At 46.2% G+C, this 20,123-nt stretch overlaps 1 protein-coding gene across 3 annotated transcripts in view; it reads right to left on the bottom strand.

Moving 5' to 3' along the window:
* Positions 1-20,123, bottom strand: part of HPSE2 (heparanase 2 (inactive)) — a 110,623-nt gene that overhangs the window by 26,709 nt on the left and 63,791 nt on the right. For all 3 annotated transcript variants that reach the window (XM_064663030.1, XM_064663031.1, XM_064663032.1), the window contains 2 exons: positions 10,090-10,263; positions 9,395-9,566 (listed from right to left, as the gene is read on the bottom strand). In XM_064663030.1, the coding sequence (XP_064519100.1) occupies positions 9,395-9,566; positions 10,090-10,263 (346 nt within the window). The remainder of the gene's footprint in view (positions 1-9,394; positions 9,567-10,089; positions 10,264-20,123) is intronic.

Raw genomic sequence — 20,123 nt, 5'->3', positions numbered from 1 at the left:
CATTCTGACTTTAAATTAATGACGATGGTCAATTATAGACTGGGACAAAAGGGCAGCTGAACCCTGTGGAGCATAAGAGGATGCTGGCAAAGGAAGCAATAATAAATCCCTGCAGCCAGAGAGGGAAGAGATACAATTAGAAATGGAAAAACAATAACATGTAAACTCCTGTAGCACTGATGCATCCCCAATTCTGCTGCCTAGCAGTGCTGTGAGCTCAGTTCTCAGGCTCTGTAAAAGATGTAAAAGCCTCTCTGAAATGCTTTTACATCTCTCTTGAGGGTCAAGCCCGGAAAATTAGTGGCAGGGCGATGCTTTGGGCACAGTTCCTCTGCAGCTGAGCAGGGCAAGGAGACCAACTGGACCAGCCCTAGTGCAGCCATAGGGAGAAGTGTGAGCTTCCCACAACTCACACTGGGCACCTGGCAAAAAGGGGATTTTGCAAATATTGCTCTGGAGAGGCTGCTGTTGTATAAAACAAAGTCTGCAGAAATATGCCAAAAGAGTCAAAAACCCCAACTCCCAGGTTTTAAATGCTCTGTACAGAGACTGCTGCCTAAAATGTAAGATAGGAAATGCACAAGAGTGAAATAATGAACTCTAAACTGAAATTATGAACACAATTTATATTGGATTTGAAAATCAATATGTTGCAATTGGGTTTGATGATTAGCCCAACTTGCTTTCTAAACTCAAATGCTTTACATTCTGGCTGAAAATAAACCATCCTTGACTTTATTAAATGGTCTCTTCAGGACCAGCTTGGCAATCTTCACTCACAGTCCAAAACCATGAGCAGACCAAGCTTGGAGGAAGACACTCTCCTGTTTTCCTTGCCATTTCCATATTTCCTAGAGCCCCGCTGCAAATTGAGACTTCTACAGTGGTTTCGAGCAGGGACAGAAAAGCAAAGCAAACCCTCAGTGTAACCACCAGCATCCCTGAAGCAGCAGAAGCAGGATATCCATTTGTCCCCTCTCCCATGTCTCTGGGAAGCTAACTGGCCTCTTATTAAAAACTGCCAAGAAAATGTTGTTCTAGGACACCGGCATCAATTATGCATCATAGTGCAGACCAAAAACAGGACAGAAAAGGCCCTGACTTGCTTGGTGTTCCTCTTCCACCTCCATAATAGCAAAATAAATCAGTTAGTTCTTGTAATTTTCAAATTTTACCTTAAAAAATGCATATCTAGCTCAAATTTTGTTTTCAATTTCAAATTTCAAAATTTGCCTGTTTTTTCTTTTTGTTTGTCTGTTTTTCTTCCTTTCTGTTTTCTTTCTTTTTCTTTTTATTGAAATTTTTGTAAGATGAAGTTCAAAACTTCCTGGTAAATCTTCAAGTCCTGCTTTAGAGATGGAGTTGTTCCTGGAGCACCCCAGATGACTTGGGTAATGGTCTCTACTCTCCAAAGGGAACCTAGAGCAGCTCAGCAGCCAAAAAGTGGTACTGCAGGAACAAGAGATGAAAGCCTAGGGCTGGTGGAGATGCAGTAAAGTACAGGTATCTGAATATCCTCGTTTTAGGAATACAGATTGAACTAATCCCTTTATTCCTCTAGCACCTGTGCTGCTCCATCCACGGATTTTGAGGCCAGTGAAGATCCATACGGTCAAAATGACCAGTGCTAAGACATTTTTATCTGGGATTTCCTGGACTGTGCAATTTCCATGTGTGCAGCACAGAGCAGGCAGCGCGAACCAGACGCTTCCGGGAGAGCTCAGATCCCTGCACATGTGCTGCACAGATGGGCTGGGCTGGCACAGTAAATCTGCCATTTTCCTACACATTGGGCTCTCTCTCTGAGCACCAATTGACCCTGCAGCGCATGTGCAGTAAATCCCTCCCAGGATCCGTGGGACAAGCTCAGCCCATGCTGTGCAGGAGATAGGGGCAAATGCTGTAGCGATGCCCTGTAATTCAGATGGGTGGCAGCCCCAGGTCTTGCCTGGCTGGATTTTCACATATCAGAAATCTGGATACATGTGAAAGTCTTCAAAAAAAGTCCTCAGAATCTGCTGGGGCAGCATCTCTAGGTGGGAAAGCAGAACACATCAGAGGCATGTGGAGGAATAGGAGCTTTGAGTAGGGTGTTTGTGATACTGAGGATGAGAGAAAGTCACTGAGCTTGATAATGGCTTCTAAGTCACAGAAGCTAGGTTTAGATTAGATATTAGGAAGAAATTCTTCACTGGAGCGGGTTGCCCAGAGAAGCTGCGGATACTCCATCCCTGGAAGTGTTACAGGCCAGGGTGGATGGGACCCTGGGTAACCTGGTCTGGTGAAAAGTGTCCCTGCCCATAGCAGGGGATTTGGAACTGGATGATCTTGAAGTTCCCTTTCAACCCAAACCATTCCATTATTCTATGATATGTCCATCTCCTTACCCTTGCAGCTGCCCATGTGCTAGCATCCCATGCCACTATTGCTACTTGTGGGGCTCTGTGTCGAGCTAGAACTGAGAAAAATATAATTCAATATTGCTCAGTCACTCAAACAGTTCACAGTTCTGTCCCAGAAACAGTAATACTAGCAAAAGGTGGGACTTAGCTCACAGGTCATTCATGAACTGTGAGAGAATGGAGCAGGACTGCAACACTACAAGATGATATTGATACCAAAACTCTATATTGGGAAACTATGGGCCAAATCTGACCTCTTCCAGGGCATCTCCCACAGTCACATCTCCCAGGACCACAACTTTCACTTGAGTTTAGGCAGATCTCTGAAATGCTTCTCCTGTCCTGATTCAATGCTTGTCAGTCATGGAGCACCTACTGCAACCTTAAGTAAATTGCTCACATGGTTAATTAGCTTCCAAGTGTGTTATTTCTCATATGAATGTGTCTAGCTCCAGCTTCCAGCAACTGTAACTTCCTAGGCCTATTCCTGACTCATTAAAGAGACATCTGCATCTGGAAATCTCTTTTCCATGCAGGTAACTGCAGATAGTCATCCTTTAAATTCAAAAAAAAAAAAAAAAGAAAAGAAAAGGTGATGCTGTAACAAGGAATTGCAGCTGCACAAGGAGATAAGTTGTTATTGCAGAGGTACCCAGGTGATTTAGCATCTCATTGACTCCTGAGTGCTGGACGTCACAAGTATGAGTTATTTCATCTGTTGCTCCCCGGAGAACTACAAAATAACCAGACACCCTACCCCTGGCAAGCCTCAAATGTAGGAACAACATTGGCTTGCCTGTGATGTCCTTGTGGATCCCTAGAGCTGGGTGGCAGATCTCTGCTCTTTGAACCAGCAGTGATGGGTAGAAATAACTTCTTGTTGTGTCTGAATTGGTTGGTGAGGGGCACTAAGGCACAGGCTTCACTTACCAACTCCTTCAGGTTCCAGTGGAACAGTCAAATACCTACAGGAGTTGAGACAGGTACTAGACCCCACTCATGCCACCTGCTGCAAAGACTTTATCCTGAAGTGCCATATTTCAGATAAGAATTTCACTCCAGGAATAAGAGTCTGGTGTGAACTAGGTATGAATCTGATGATATATTGTATTCTCCATCTGCTTGGCATCACCTTTCTTCAACCAACCTGATCTATGGTAGGGCTACACAAGCCTTCTAGCAAAGAGGGTTTTATGTCCTTGGGGGCAGCTCAGCACTCCAGGGACTTAAGTGGGTACTTAAGTGGAAGAGAGAGTTGTTAGCTTATAATCTACCTCTAGCCTCCACAATACCCTGTGACAATGACTTCTACAATGCCATCGCACACCATGGTAACAAGCTTCCTCCTTTCCAAAGCTTCCTTCCAAACTGCTTTCTGCACTGTGGACAAAACACCCCATTCACAGGCTCGTGGACCTCGATAACTTCCCTCCAAGATGTCTCTCTTCTGAGTTGAAGGGACATAGCCTATTTAGTGTCTTCTTACATGAAGAAATCGCATACCTATATGCACATCCTCAGCTCCTTTCCCTGTAACTCTCCTGGTTCTATTTATCTTTTCTGAGATGAAATGACAAAGACTGTAGATGGCAATCAGAATGAAAGTACAGTGTGTACTTAGACAGTGCTGTAATCTCATCTATGTCTTTGCTTACCCATTTTGTTCTTCCTATGCAGGCAACCATGATTTTGGCATTCCAGACATCAAATTAAGTTTCAGCAGCAACAACTATATTAACTCTTTCCTCTTAAAAGAGCAATAGCTAAATCCTTTGCTTGTATCTCAATTCCTTGACCCTGCTAAATGACCAACTGTAAAATGATTCATCTCACCCTTCACACCTCATTTCAATGTATTTATGAATGGAGTCAGCTATAAGTTCAATGCTAGCAGAGCTTGAGTTCATGCTGCAGTGACCTCCTTCTCCCATTGCATCATTAATTTAAAGTTCCTTGTCTTGTGGCTTGAAGTTTTACACAAAATTCTTGCTCTGGATCTTTTGAGTGTCCTATTACAGTCTGTGCCACCAGCCTTGTGGTAGCTTGTGTAAGTTTGAAGCTTCTGGCTCTCTGATTGAGACACATTTGCTTCTGCAACATCACTAAAGAGCCTTAAACCAATACAGCAAGGATGTACTTTCTAAAGAAAGCCAAACAACCAAAACAGATTCTAAAAAATGCAGTGCTTACAAGTCCCCTGTGTCAAACATGGCAGAAGTCCTTGTCAGCAAGAGGACAGGACAAATGCTTACATTCATTCCTGAAGTTCACCCAGAGTCCTTCCCTCTGCCAGATACCACCTACTGCAGATATTTATTTCTCCTTCTCACTTGAATTTAAACAAACAAGCTCTGTCCATACACTGTCTTTGGCTGCTATTTGGGTAAAAAGCAATGCCTGAACTTCTGAGACAGACAGAACCCTCTTCATCCTCATGATGGCAGAGGCACAAGGCATGGGCAGTCATCATAAAAATACTACCAAAGTCTCTCATTTTTAGCACCTTGATTTTGTTTTGTTGGAACCCAAGTGTACAACCTGTGCCATTTCATGGGCTATAAGCTAACAATTTTCTCTGCCACATATGTACCCACACAGGAACCCTGGAGTTGATTTCTGGTGCAGGGAGCAGGGCTGAGGACTGGGTCAGGTTTTAATCTGACCGCTACCTGGGCTGCCCACAGATAACCAAGACATCATCTTCAAGCCCCTTTCTAACCCTGGCATATCCACAGCTTGCAGGGAGGAATGGATTCACCACCACTGACAAACATGATTCCTTACATTTATGGGCTCCTTTCAGACCACTGTGGAATGACATCATCACCAAAAGGAGATCAAGTGACCCAGATGGGTGGGTAACTCTCCACCAGTACTACAAACCAGGAGCAGGAGGCAGTAAAATCATGAAGGATGAGAAACTCTCGTGCCTTGCAAGGGGAGGACTGAAAATTAGGAGCTTCCTCACCTGCTTCTGCCACCTGGCCAGAGGTGCTGTGGCTCTGTGACCAGAGGGTGGATACACAATGGTGACAGCAGTATCAAGAAAACAGCAAGGAGGTTGGAAAGAGGGCAGAGATATCCAAGGAGGCACCAGATCTGGTGGCTTTGAGACCTGTGGGATGGGGAATAGAGAAAGACTGCAGCTTCAGACAAGAAAGATTTTCACTTCTCTGGTTACCTCAGCAGTCTCAGGTCTCAGAGTGGCCAGAGCATCAGGCACAGAGCACCAACAACAGCCAGTCTAGCGTGGGCAAAAGTGACTGCCAGCCCTTATCCTGCTGGCACAGCAGCTCCTGCTGTGGTGGAGGTAACACCCTGCTGCTCATGAGTGTCCAGTGGCAAAAACTGGGCTATAGCAGCCAAATAACAATAGGTAATGAAAGCCCCTAACTAAATCTGCCCAGACATGCCAGTCTACATTTTGTACCTAATGTTCTGAGCTCTAACACGTGTTAGCACCTCTCCTTCCTAATAGCTTTCCCTTGCGTTTCTTCTCTTCCATGTTATTTAGCCACGCATTAACCTTTGTGTCTCATTCCTGATCTATTGTTAAAATCTATGTTAATTCCTTAGAATCTTATAACTTTTCCCTCAAGCAAATTCTGAGCAGTCTGGGATTCCTGTACCCGCAGACGCAGTAGGTAGCTGACATGGTCTGCACTCCAACAGCTCAGGCTGCATGAATGGTCTAATTAACACCTCATCAAACTCAGCTTTTGGTTGTGTCTGGAGAAATTCCCTCTTGCACCTGTGCATCCACAAGACACCATACCTAGCCTCCTGAACAGCAGGCCCCAGCCATCAGAGCAGTGCTCCATCACTGCAGAGCCTGTCCTTACACCAGCAGTAGCAATCCTGGTCAAGGCTACAGGGCTTGCCAGCCCAGAGTGACACTGATGGCTATGGCTGCTCTGAGCTGTTGCTCTGTGCAGGGTGGTGCAAGAACTCAGGAGCAATAACTCAGCACCTAAGGGTGTGCAAAGCCCAAGTTTCTGTATTTCAGGCAGATCTCTCCTCCCCTCACTATATCGTGCTTCCATCATCAGGAAGTGCTCAGCTGTCACCCAGCACAACTCAGTGTCACCTGCCTAAGGACAACCTCTGCAGTGGGACAGCGTGCACACACCTCTACATACTGTAAACTCTCAGGTGTCCAATCTGCACTCATTGTTTAACAGACCCCAGAGAAAGGTGGCATCTCAGGAGGGGTTCAGTTCCACCCTGTCCTGGAGGACAGACCTTAGGATTGGGTCAGAACAGCCTTGGAGGTGCCCATCTTCCACCACTGAGACCAACAGAGCCTGGTGCTTAGCAGATACAAATGCCCAACTCATGTTGACACTGCCATTATTGCAGGAAAAAAATTAAACATAAAGAATAAGTTTAGCTTAGCTGCTTGAGATAACAGTTAAAAATAGACTGCAATATTTGGTACACAAAGCATGCAACAGGAAAATGTAATTCTAGTTAATACTTTACACCGAGACTTTTCTCTGAATGTTTCAAGACCTAAGGTAACTCCTGAGGCTTTCCCTGGAGAACATCTAATGCCAGGTTCTACTGTTGAAGATCACTCCCTGGGCTTCTCTGAGCTCTCCTGTTTCAGTTCATTTCCATTGCTTCCCCTACCAAAACTCACTTCCTCACTTTGTGTAACAGAACCATGCTTGCCTGACATACTAATCCACCCTTCCCATCTTCTCCTCTGGGGTGTCATCTCCTCCCTCCAGACTTAATTAACGAGTCATAATCTTCTACTTGGCATATCTCTTCCTACCTAGCTGACTTCTGCTGTTCATCACATTTTTTTTTTTAAAGAAGAGAAAAACTTTGCAGACTTTGCATCACCAGGACTATTAGCTGTACACACTTCATTCACTCAGGATCACATCCTACATAGTGATCACTATGTAGACCACTCATGGTGGTCTAGCAAGGCAGACAGAAGATTTGATATTGAGAGCATCTTTCTAATCCTTCTCATCTCTCTTGCTTGCTAACTATGTGGGGCTCATTCAGGACTGTGAGAGGCATGTCTTGGCTGTGACAGCACCAGGCACATGCTGAGCCACATTCCATTGACCAGTTCTGGATGCTCCTGCAGAACACAGAGCTCTCAGTAGCATTAACCCAGATACTGAAGAGACCTTGGGGAGCTACTGGAAATACAGCTCATGCTGTCAAAGAGCTTAGGCACTGGGGTTTGTCCTTTTGCAACTCCATTTCCAAATACTGCAAATGAGCGTTTAGTCCTTTGTCTTTGTGTAATCAGACTTGTTCCTCCTCTTTACACCCTGCTTGGTGATAATGAGGCCTCTATGTGGAAAGACAAGCAGCTCTTTCCCCACAGGACCCTGTGGGCTGCAAGGCCATGCAGGCAAGTGCCACTTGTCGTGAGCTGCAGACACCAGGATTTGGAGTGCAGGACACAAGGTTTCTCCATGGGAAAGAGAAAACACTTTGAGCACCTGTCGACCAGAGCCACCCTGGCAGGCAGGATGGCAGCAGAGGAAACAGCACATAGCTTGGAGAGCAGGCATGCTCATCACAACTCTTTGAGACCAGCACGGGGGTCTGGAGAGCCCCCACCATCCTGTCCCCAGGGCTGTACCTCTTACATACCTACCCTTTCATTTGAGATGGGGTTTTCTACCATTCACTCCACCACACTGTACACTACAGCCTCACTCCCAGGGTTGCCGTCTGTCAAAACACAGCCCCAGCAACACTGAGCTGCTGGACCACCCTGGCCGTGTGACTTGGCTCTTCCGACCTCCCTTCCCTGGGACCCGGCTGCGGTGCATGAAGGGCAAACGCAGCAGTAGGACTTCCCTTTCTCTAATAGCTTCTTGGCTCTCATCCCCATTGTTTGTCTTACTCAGCCCGCTCCTCCCGGCGCTAATAGATTTCCTGCTGATCAAGGCTACTACAACATTTTGTAACTCCCCCTGCGCCGCTTCCATGCCCTGTACCAAACCCAGGGGCTCCGTCAAGCACTGCACTCCCGCGGCATCGGCGCCAGCTGTAGTGTGGGTGCAGGGGCTGTTCCCCCACTTTTGTCGGTGGGAGGGACGCTGGCGTCGCAGCTGGTTCAACCAGCTTTATGGTCTCTTTGTGCTGCTGCAGCAGAGCTGAGAATCTGGCCCTGGCTCCCTCCCCGCCTCGCTGGGGACTGCATCAGTGTGCTGTTTATTGTTTCTGCCAGATCATTCCTGCAGATGTTAATGAATGCTAGACCCAGCTTTGCTCCCAGCAGAGTCCCTTCCACACCTCCCCCTGCCCAGTCTTCTGCACTGGAGTTTCTGTTTACAGTCCTGCAGGGAATTTCGCTTCTGCTGCGTGGTCTTCAAGCCACACAGTCTCAACTCCTGCTGCCAGCAGGCTCCCACACCTCCCTGATTTCTGTAGCTGTCCAATGTTACCTCCAGGTGTCTGTGTCCCTCACTGTCACCATTCCTTCTCCACCTTTGGCCTTCCCAAACTAGAGACCTGCCAATTCTCCTAGGAGGAAGAGGGCTTGGTCAGTGAAGAAAGTTGCTAGAGGTTCTTCCTCTGCATGTATGGAGAAAGCACAGGGAGAAGAAGTCACTAAATAGTGACAAAGCAATTTGTCCAGGAGAACTCAGAGATAAAACATCCACACTGGTAAGTGGTGCCAGGACCCACCTCCTAATCTGGCAGCCCACAGGCATGCAGCAGCCTGCCCTGTCTTCAGATCCCAACAAGGTGGGCACCTCAGTCTGCCTATAATTGGGAAACACTGGAAGTGCTTGGGAGAGTGTTAATCAGTTCAGCCTAAAATCCCAGCAGCTACCTCTGCAGAATTTTAGCAGTACAGGCAACCATCTCCCCAAGTCTCTGCTACTATGGTGGCTCACCCTGGAGGCTATTGGACATTGGGAATTCAAAGAGCAAGCCTACTTGTTGCAAAAGGGCTCTGTCTCAGGAGGGATTTCTGATCTATTTTTCATCAAAACAATATCACTTACCCTTCCAGGAAAGCGATGACGTTCTTTCTGGGCCTCCCAATGTTTGGCCCATAGAGGTGTGCTCTGGAATAAGTGCGGATAAGCTGCATCAGGCTTCTCAGCTGAGTGTAGTCCTTTCCTAGCTGGCTGCCATTCACCGAGCGGCCAATCAGTGTCCGATAGTTATTGGGTTCTGGGAAAATAAAAATAGACAAGCAAGGCTTGTCAGCTCTGCTCCTTCATCTGCACTTCTAGAGAGAGAGACACAGCTCACCCTGTCACACGGCTTGAGGTCCGGAGAAGGAGGCAGGCAGCAGAAGGAACCTTTAAGGAGCAGATGAGAGCCACTGCTTGCTCTCCTGCACCCTTTTTGCTGTGTGCTGGGAGAAGGACCTGTACCTTGGTGTCATGCTCCAGTCCCATAGAGTTGCCCACTTCCCATGGCACTGTAGACACCATACAAGTCCACCCCAGGACCAGCTGAGCCCAGCAGCAAGGGCAGAAACATTGTATACACTTAATACTAACTAGTAGAAATGTCCAGCTAAGGGCTAACTCACACCAAGTCTGTCTTAGAGATGGTGCTGGGGCCTTTAAATCCATCTGAAACTACACTGGCAAATTATCCTGGGATCTGCAAATATTCTCTTCCAAAACTGAATATATTTCTCCTACAGTGAGCTCCATTCCTGTGGCTCTCCTGTTCCCACACTCACCATTGCCCAGCTCCCAGGAGATGTTGTACTTCTTGCTGGCACTGTACTTCAGGAGGCTGAGGGCATTGGAGCTGTTCCAGGAGTTGTTGGGATTTCGGCGCAAAGCATTCAGTGCAAAGATCAGGTGAAGGCCAGAGCAGTCAGCAAAGTTATAGAGTTTGTCTAGAGACCTGGCTGGGAAGAAACAAAAAACAGTTTGTAATTCAAAAGAAAGCTAGTTCCAGGGAGGTTCAAATGATCCTGCTGTCCATCATACCTTGCCTTCTGTGTAGGATGAGCCAGGGTCAAATGCCATCCCCACGACATCTGTAACTGCAGAAATAAACCTGACCTTTGAAACTGGGATAGGATTCCAGGTGTGGGCTCATCTCCTTCCAGCATGAAACTTGGATGCCCTCCACCTCTGTGTCAGAGCTGGGGCCATGTTACCAGAGACAAGTGACTTTATAACATCTCTTTTCATCTGCTGTTGGCAAGGAAAGTTCAGCCTTTTCTGTGCTTATTCTGCCTTGTATCTTTTCCAGAGCAGACCCCTGCGGTGACTGGGGAGCAGAGAAGGAAATCACCACCCCAGAGCTGCCAGCTCATGGCCACCTCTCCTACATGCCACAACAGCCTGCTCTCTGCTCCCACAGGCCCCAGTACAGTAACCAAGACCCAGCAATGATCAAATAAAGCCTCCATGCACCACACACCCAGCTAACCTCTGCCCTGCACCCAAAGACGAGTTTTTTATCATCTCTTGACATAGGGGAGAGAGGGCCTCCCTGCCTAGTGACAGCCTGGATGTGCCCTGATGCCAGGGCAGCCTTCCTGAGGTGCTGGGGTCTTTGTGGGATTCATATCCTATCTGCTGGCCCCAAAGTTCCCAGGCTGGCATCTCCCTGTACTATAGCCTCGATGAGCAGTGGAGAACCAGCCAGCAGCAGCAGGAGAGACCAAAGAAAGAGCTGACCCACTATTTAGGGTGGTGTGACATTAGCACAGAGCCCTCCTGGGAGAGACACAATACTTAATGCTTTTTTTTTCTTAAATCTTCCTTAAAAACTGAAAAGCAATCAAATGCCTGATGAAGCTAATGCCAGTATTAGCAGGACACAAACTCACATGACAGAGAGAGGAGATTTTGTTAGAGAGCAATTAGATAACAGTGGTGTTTTCAATCATCCCTGCCTGTTGAACTGCATCCCAGGACACTCAGCGAGCTTCCTGAAGCAGCCTTGGAGATGCAACCACTTAACTGTGAGGAGCCACCAGGGATAGGGAGGTTCCAGGGGGCCAGGGAGGGCAGACCGTGGGTTCTGCTTTCAGAAGAGGGGAAGGAGGCACTGGGGAATTATGGAGTAGGCAAACTGGCTTCAGGTCCCAGAAAAACACTTGGACAAATAATCAAGTTGCTTGTCAGCACTTACAAAATATAAGGAGATGATCAACAGCCAGAGGGAAATGCCAAGAACAAATCACACTGAAGCAATCTACTGACAGGAGAGAAGGGCTTGCGGGCAGCAAAGCAGCCATTTATGTCTTATACCTTGATGGGTTTTGAGACTTTGAACACAAAGGATTGCACGTGATATTCTCTCCAGAAACTGAGGTAGCCCTGATCTGGACAGAATTGCAATGAGAAATACACACACAACAAGAGCAGCTCTCAGTAATTTGCTGTTAGAGTGAAGGGGTTAGGAGGCCTTCTCTAGATCATTTTCAAAAAATAGTGGGGTATAAAGGAGCAGAGGATACATCAAACTTGCCATGGCACTAAGGTTATAGCATGCACCACCATGAGCAAGGGAGCTGAAGGGAATGGAGAGGAGGCCACTGCATGCTCAAGGAATTGCCCTAATGCTGGGGGGGGATGCTCCAAGATTCCCTGCAGCATGCTGCCCATCTGACGTGCAAGTGAAATGGTGACAGCCAGGAGCTGCTCATTCTGGTTGGCATAAGCTGCTACAGCCTGTATGTCTGCATTTGTACTGTTGCCTTTACTGGTCACTAAAGCTTCAGTGAATACAGAACCAGCTCTAAGAGTAAACTTATTTCAAAAGTAAAGTTTTAAGGAGGGTCAAGGAAATAAGCTAACTGAATAGCTAACATTTAATGGACTGCAGAAAAGTTATGGAAAGAAGATAGGGAAAATGTGGAAAAGAAATTCCTAATCCTTTTCACAACCTTTTTCTAAATGCTACTGGGTTGTTTGAGTGAAAAGTAGCTGAATTAGATTAATCTAATGTATTCATCCCACTGTTTTAGGCACATTAGCTGTTTTTCTGGATGTTTAGTGAATTAGAGACGGATACAGTTACTTAATACTCATTTACTCCAGACCCCCAGGCAAAAAGCTGCACTTGAAATGAGACTCCTATAAAGAGGATAAGATAGACACCAAATGACAAATGAAGCAAGCAAAAAAGGTGTTACCTGTAGTTCTTCTGAGAGAAATGAAACCTTTTCACAGCACAAAACAGTTGTACTGCAGGAGGGGATTTGGTTCATATTTAGGAGCCACTGCAGGGGACTGAGAATTGATTTTCCATGCATCCACAAGAGGAAACAAGATGTCTGTTCATCCCAATGCAGGGCCTACCACTGTGAAATTATATTTTCCCCATGACACTTATTTTGTTTCCGTGCGCCTGGACACAGAGATGCCACGTGTATTTCATGTTCTGCCACAACTTTCCAAGCTGGAAACCTCAGCAATCAGGGGAGCAGGCTAGGAAGAACACACAGATGTCTGGAATTTGCTCCTGCACATTTCCAGTGGTGTCCCAGAACAGACCGACTTACAGACTGCAATGAAGCTACAAAGAGCAGAAAAGCACTAATAAACCTATCTTTGCATGAAACCAGATTGTTAATACAGCCACTCTTGCTATCAAGAGTATCAGGTACCAAATCCACTTACCTCCTTTGCTCTTGGCAGCTGCCTTGGGATTGTATGAACTTGGAAGAAAACCTATCCAGTCACTCTGGAAGAGCCTTGGTAATCAGTTTGCACAAGTTACCCAACCATTCGTGTTTAAAGCACATGTCTGACCCCTCTGAGATGACTGCCTTAAACTGGATGTCTTTAATGCAGACAGCTGCATTTAGATGAGAAGAATACTGTCATGCAGAGTGCATATCAGCAATGTGCTCAAGTGACCAAGGAGGCCAATGGCATCCTGGCTTGGATCAGAAATAGCATGGCCAGCAGGACCAGGGCAGCGGTCATCTTCCTGTACTTGGCACTCATGAGGCTACACCTTGAGTACTGTGTTCAGTTTTGGGCCCCACGCTGTAAGAAAGACATTGAGATGCTGGAGCATGTCCAGAGAGGGACAACAAAGCTGTTGAAGGGTCTGGAGCACAAGTCTTATGGGGAGGAGATGAAGGAGCTAGAGGTGTTCAGCCTGAAGAAAAGGGGGCTTGGAGAGACCCTATCAACTCTCTAAAACTACCTGAAAGGAGGTTGTAGCAAGGTGGGGGTCAGCCTCTTTTCCCAAGCAACAAGCATTAGGACAAGAGGAAGGAGCCTCATGTTGTGCCAGAGGAGGTTTAGATTGGATATTAGGAAAAATTTCTTCACTGAAAGAGTTATCAAGGATTGGAGCAGGCTCTTCAGGGAAGAAGTCGAGTCACTATTCCTGGAGATATTTAAAAGAGGTGCAGATGTGGCATTTGGGGGCACAGTTTAGTGATGGAGTTGGCAGTATTAGGATAATGGTTGGACTTAGTGATCTTAGAGGTCTTTTTCAACCTAAATGATTCTATGATTCTGTGGATGGCTAAAGCACAAAAAGAAGCTTATTTAGAAGACTTTGAGTGATGTCCAGTCCTCCATATGTACAAACAGAGCCATAAGAAAATGCTATAAATATTTTACTGCCATGACTAGGGATGGCAACATTACTTCTGAGTAATGAGAACATGAAGAATCATAGTATTATTAACAGCTGGCTAAAACTCACTTTGAATTTTGGATAATTGCACTATTTTTTCTTCATCAAACAAAGAAAATCATACAGGAATTTAACCTTTCTCCAGCTAACAGATCATTAGGCAAGGCTTTCACAAAGTATTTCAATAGAAAAAGCCATTGTCATACTAGAATGAATCTTAATAGAGCAGAACTAGATTTATGGGATGTTCTCCCTGCCCCTTCTCCCCCTCTGCCCAGTGCAGAGATGCACATACTCAGCACTCACGTGCCACTCAGCTCAGGGAGAAGGAATTAAAAAAAAAAAATTAAAAAAAGCAGAAGGATGCTGAGAGTCAGCTTCTTCCATTTACTAATGCTCACATAGTTGGAGTGAGGATAATCAAGGCAAGAAAACTCTTTTCGCTCGCACCCAGTGGCAGCACTTGATAGTGGGTCTCAGTGGGGCAGATGCCTGTCTCAGTGGGTTTGGGACAAACAGCAGCCAGTAGTCACAGGCCACATAACCCTGGCACAAAAAAAGAAATCAGAAGATATTTAGGCTTTCTCAACCTTTTGCATCCTTGTTTGCAGAGGTTTGAATGCATCTGGACAGTGAGTACAGCCCAACGATGCATGGCTGGGTGGCCACCAGTGAAGATCTGCTAGAAAACCCTGCACTCAGCCAAAGCTCTGCACAGAAATTAAAGTTTTTAGCTGCTTGTATTGATCTCATGCATTCTGCAAAGAGAGACAAACAATTTCAAAATGCAGAAGGTGTCTGTGAAGCCACAAATGATGGTGGGGCTCAAGGGACAAGTACGTCCTTTGGGATTCTTTCCCATTTTTCTTCTTTTTATACAAGGCTAAATTTTAATGTTCTCTGAAAGATGGATGGTATTTAACTCTGTGACATGCCAATACAAAATCTGAGGCACATTAAAAGATCTCTGACAGTTTCAAATAATTGGAAAGACTTTCCAGTTGTAGTTACTGAATTAAACATTATACGAGAGACTTTTTAAAGAACACAGTATTGACTGCTGTTTAGTAAGAGGGACAGTACAAGAATCTCTGGGTTTTAAAATCTTCTACATTTTTTATTCTGCTTCAGGAACTTTGCTTTGTCAGGGTTTAGCACGAAGAGAGAAAATTCATATGCCCATTGAGATGGAGGCTGAGATCAGTCAGTGGGCTGAGGGGTGGTGGGGCATGGCACAGTGTGCCAGGGGCTTTTGTAACTCTGGGAAGTCAACCAGGAGGGCAGGAAACAAGAGCCCGTTCTCCCTCTATTCCCACCATTCACCACATCTATCTCATGTATGTACAGCACATGCAAGCACTGAGGAGGATGAGATAAGAGCCAAGCATGGAGTGAGCAACACACAGTCCCCAAATCCTCAGGTTAGCTGAGAGACCAGTCAAATGCACAACAGATGAACCCTTCTGTTGACAAAGCAAAGAAATGTAGTTCTAGAAAGAATAATTTCAACTAATCATGGGTGTTGCTCAACTCTCTGTTCTCCATAAATTCCAAGCAAGGCCTGAAGCCTCCCTGCAAATAACTCCTGGTGGCAGCACTGCAGCATCCCCTCCTCCTCGAGCTTCTTGAAGGAGATAGTGGAGGGTTGGGATTGGGAAAGACCTGGCAAAGAGCAAAGAGAATCCCAAAGAGATTTTTAGAGGGAGGGGGCAGAAGGAGTGGTACAGGCTGTTCGGAGAACAGATGAGTAAGATGGCTGGTGAGAGCAATGAATGGAAAAAGAAAGATACTCCCACTTACAGAAGAACAAGCGGGTACATGGAAAATTCATTTACAAACAAATTGCCACCACTGTCAGCTGAATCCCATTTGCACCGGCTCTCTTACACTGAAAATCCTCATAAAACCACATGTGTGTGGCAAGGACTAAATGTTTTCTTAGCAATAAATATGAATCAGAAGATATGCAACAGGCAATTAGAGTAATTCCAGACCCATAGGACAGGTCAGCAACACTGGCTTGAATTCTTCCCATGGATTGCATCCTCAGTCACGACAGGATTTCAGACAAGGAAATCAGAAAACCCCCATCCAAAATCTGTACAGTTAGAGCACCAAAGAATAACCTTCACCACCACTGCAAGTTCAGAGGAAAAGTAACATCCCACACTGTCCATATGCACTGTAACATCCAGCTTGAGCCACTGGATTGTGGGAAGTTTTTTCTATTCTAGCTGCATGCTAAGCCATTCCATCAAAGTTGCTGCTTAACGAGAATTTTAAAGATTTCAAGGCTACCAAGAAACCCACACAGTTGCTGGAAATCACATTTTAATTATGACCATCCCAGCTGGGAACCTGTTTGGTTTTAATTCAGTCTTCTGGAGCATTTTGTTTTGCAGTAAAACCCCACCATGTAAAGATGCTGAAGAATTCCCAGGCAAAATCACTGGTGGGAGGGAAATATTTGCTTGCCTCAGATACACGTTTCACCTGAAATGATCCCTCTACCTGGTCAGTTTCCCAGTAACCTCCAAAAATGATGGAGGTGTGCAGAACTGTCCCTTAGTCTCCTTTACCTACCAGGCTTCCTTATTGCTCTACGGAGGAGCAAAAGATGGGCATGTACTATGAGTGGGAAGCACTTTCCAAGGCAAGGTGCAGCATTGGAGGTCTGCTCTGAGTGACAAGAAGTGCTTTGGCAGAGCCTAATGGTACTATAGAAAAGGGATCTAGTTTAATCCTATCTGAAGAATACCTGAAAGTTGGAGGAACTGGCTTTAATACTGCCAGCCAGTGAAGAAATGCTGCGCACTGTGTGTTAATGAGAACCTGGATTTTATATCCAGCTGGATGACAGATGGGAGATCTGGGGCTATTCCCTTTGGAGTATCGAGGGGGCCTTTTTCCGGAGGAATTGTCATCATCCCTGGTCTTTAGGCAGCTGAACATTGACCCTCAATATTCATTCAAGTCTTTAACTAGATTTTTCATTTCACTGCCAACACAGAGGTGATTATGCTGACCACGTGAGCAGGTTTATTCCTTAACACCACCATACAGAAATAGCAGTCTGGGGGCTTGGTGTCAATCTCTCGCCAATAAGGAGCTTGGCCAGCAGCCATGGATTGTGGGCTGAGTTCCCAGCTGGCATATAACTTGGAAGACAACCACGAGGTCTGGGTTCAATATCCAATTGCTAAGGAGTCTGGCTGACAGCCTCATTTTGTGGAATGAATCCCAAATTAATATAATTCTTTTGATACCAGACAAGGGGCATGGACTGCTTCCAAATACTCTAAGGGCTCAGATAAAAGCCATAGGCATTGGGTTCAGTGTGTAAATGGTATTGAGGTCGAATAACAGTCAGGATTGGGCTTAATCCTCAGATGGTGAAAAAAAGGAATGAGCCCTGAGCTCTGTCTTCATGCAAAAAAAGGAGGGCTCAAATGAGCAGAATAGCTCTGTTTTCAATCCTCGCGTGGTAAAGAGCTCACAGGACAGTAATGGTTTCTAGGAACAAGTGTAAACTGACATGGAGCTTCAGAAGAGATGTGGGATCTGGGTTCAATCTCCAAATGCTATAAAGCTCAGATAATGTCCAGAGGGGCAATTTCCAAACCCTCTGCTCAAGTCCTGTGTCTAGGAAGAAAATAAGATCATGTTACAGCTAAGAAAGTTATTTTCTCCTGCTGCATAACTAAAGGTGTTTTCCCTTTTGAATCAGGATTAATCCAGTATCTTCTAAAGTTTCAGAGGGAAATGGAGGTGAGCGGGGAGAGGACTACAGGTTTGAGCAGAGCAGAAGAACAGAGCACGGGAAAATAAGACTGTGAGCACCACCTGCTCTTCCACATCTTGTTGGCCACCCCTGATCACTGGGATGGAGCCATGGAAATTGCTCCAGAGAAAAAGTGAGTACAGCTCATCAGCATCCTCAGTGGTCAACAATGCCTGCATTTCTGGGCATCCTTGGGGCCTCTGCAGGAGGCAGCTCATCCCACCGAGAGACGGCAACAGCCTGCTTGGCAATTACGTCTCACTGACACCGCTTGCACCAGGGATTGGTGTGAAACAGTGTGTGCAGCAGTAACTCACTCCCGCTCTCACAGCTTACTCATGGAATTGCCTCCTGATGTGGCTTGTTTAGCTAGCTCGAGTCATTCTGCTTTGGATAAAGGAATACAAATAACACGAGTAGAAAATATTCAAATATTATTTTGATCAGGGATTTAAAACTGGTCTGTTACATAGGGAATCCTTCCTGGATAAGGCTTTATTGAAAGTGACCTTGATCCTCTGAAAAGTTTCAAATTTGATAGCACTACCTCCCTGCTCTTGAGGAAATTTTTAAAACCCAATTCCAGTCTTTGTGACTCTCAGCTTTAACTCTAAAGTCCAAATAAGATGGACCACAGTGGACAGGGCCTGATCGATGTGAGTGCTGTTATAATAGGTTGTGGTTTGTCAATCTGACCTGCAGCTAGCCAGACTCTTGAGCAGCAACAGCAGACTTGGGGTAAAACCCTACAAAATCACCCCTCAGGGCAGCAACTACCCAATCCTAATGACCAGAGGTGCTGGAGACAAGCCCTGTCAGCACCATCTCCTCCATGGCCAGTGGGCACAGCCCAGTGTTTTGCTCTTTACCCTATGCAAAGCTATGATGGTGGGGACAGGCATGCCACAGAGCCACATGTGCCACATGCCACAAAGCCGCCTTCCTCCAGGCTTTACCTATGCACGTGGAGGGAGTGAACCTGCCAGACTTGGGAACATGGCTGCAGACATAACCCAGCTCTCCTGCCAGACCGTTTGCTGACAGAATGACTGTTTTATATGGCTATAAGAGCAGCTATAAGTGCAGCTGTCTGAAAAGCAACAAAATGTATGATGTGTGTTTCTAAATCCAATGACAGCTGGCAGTGCTGCGCTGCAGCTCATTCCTTCTTTTACACGATTTAGCTAAAACACTTCTCTGTGATCACCCTGATTTATTAACAAACAGCAATTTCTGGAACAATTTAAAAGCAGTCCCAAATAGGTAAGAAGTGGTCAGCTCCTCAAGCACTCAGTGAGCTCCCAAATAGGCAGGCAGCTAGAGATGGACAAGGATGGCTGACTGGAGGACTGAGTGCCCTCTCTGTCCACCTCACAGGGAGGACTGGGCTGTGAATCACATCGAGCCTTTGAGGCAGGGGTACCTATGGCAGCTGCAGAGCATTACCCACAGATAGAGGAATGGTGATTTATACAGTTTAAAGCTGGTTTGAGGTGCAAACATGAGCCATTTCTATGCTGCCATGGAGAAGAGGTGACTCAGTCCCTCCACAGTGCTGCTCCCTAGCCCAGGAAGCCACATAGAGGGGGACCTCCTCCTGCACCTGAGTCTGACCTCTCAGGCATGGGAAACCCTGTGCAGCCCAAACCCCCACAGGTGCATACAAGATAATGCCATAGCTTGCTGTACAGCCATATGTTATAACACAAGGCAGAGCAAGAAGACAGGGACAGGTGCTGTGCCTGTCCCCACACGCACCTCCTCCTGCCATCTGCAGGGCAGATGACAACAACTGTCACAGGAACCCATGTCCCCTGTGCATCACTTGCTGCTCAGGCAAGCTGCATCCACGCCATTCTTTCAAGCTGCCCCAGTCTCAAGGCACTGGTTTTCTTTATTAATACTTTTTCTTGACAGCACTCTAAGAGCTAACACTGCAGTAAGAGGATGGATGTTTTCAGCACTTCCCTGCAAAAAGTGACCAGGGCAGCACAGGCTGAGCAGCAATCTGTGCACATGCTGCATGGCTAAACTGGAATGAATGAAAGATATACAGGTACAAAGCATGTTTTTAACATGTTCATTTAATCTCTATTAAGAGCTTAAACCAGGTAAGCTGTGCATCTAGTTCACCTATTCCCTTCAGCCCCTCCAGCAGCTCCCATACTCCATTTTTGCTGCCCAAACTGCTTGCCATGTGGCAGACACGTGGCTTGGTTCAGAAGAGCCTCACACAGGGATGCAAGCCAGATCCAACCAACAGCATCCCTGGAGCCACAGAAGGAGCAGTGCCTTGTACCAGGCCCTCTGCCTCCTGCCCCCCGGGTCTCTGGCTGCTTCGGAGCAGAGTGACATTGATCAGTCATGCGAGG

The sequence above is a fragment of the Pseudopipra pipra genome, chromosome 8 (genome assembly GCF_036250125.1).
Source record: "Pseudopipra pipra isolate bDixPip1 chromosome 8, bDixPip1.hap1, whole genome shotgun sequence".
Classification (NCBI taxonomy): Eukaryota; Metazoa; Chordata; class Aves; order Passeriformes; family Pipridae; genus Pseudopipra; species Pseudopipra pipra.
This window is presented reverse-complemented; position numbering and strand designations above follow the sequence as displayed.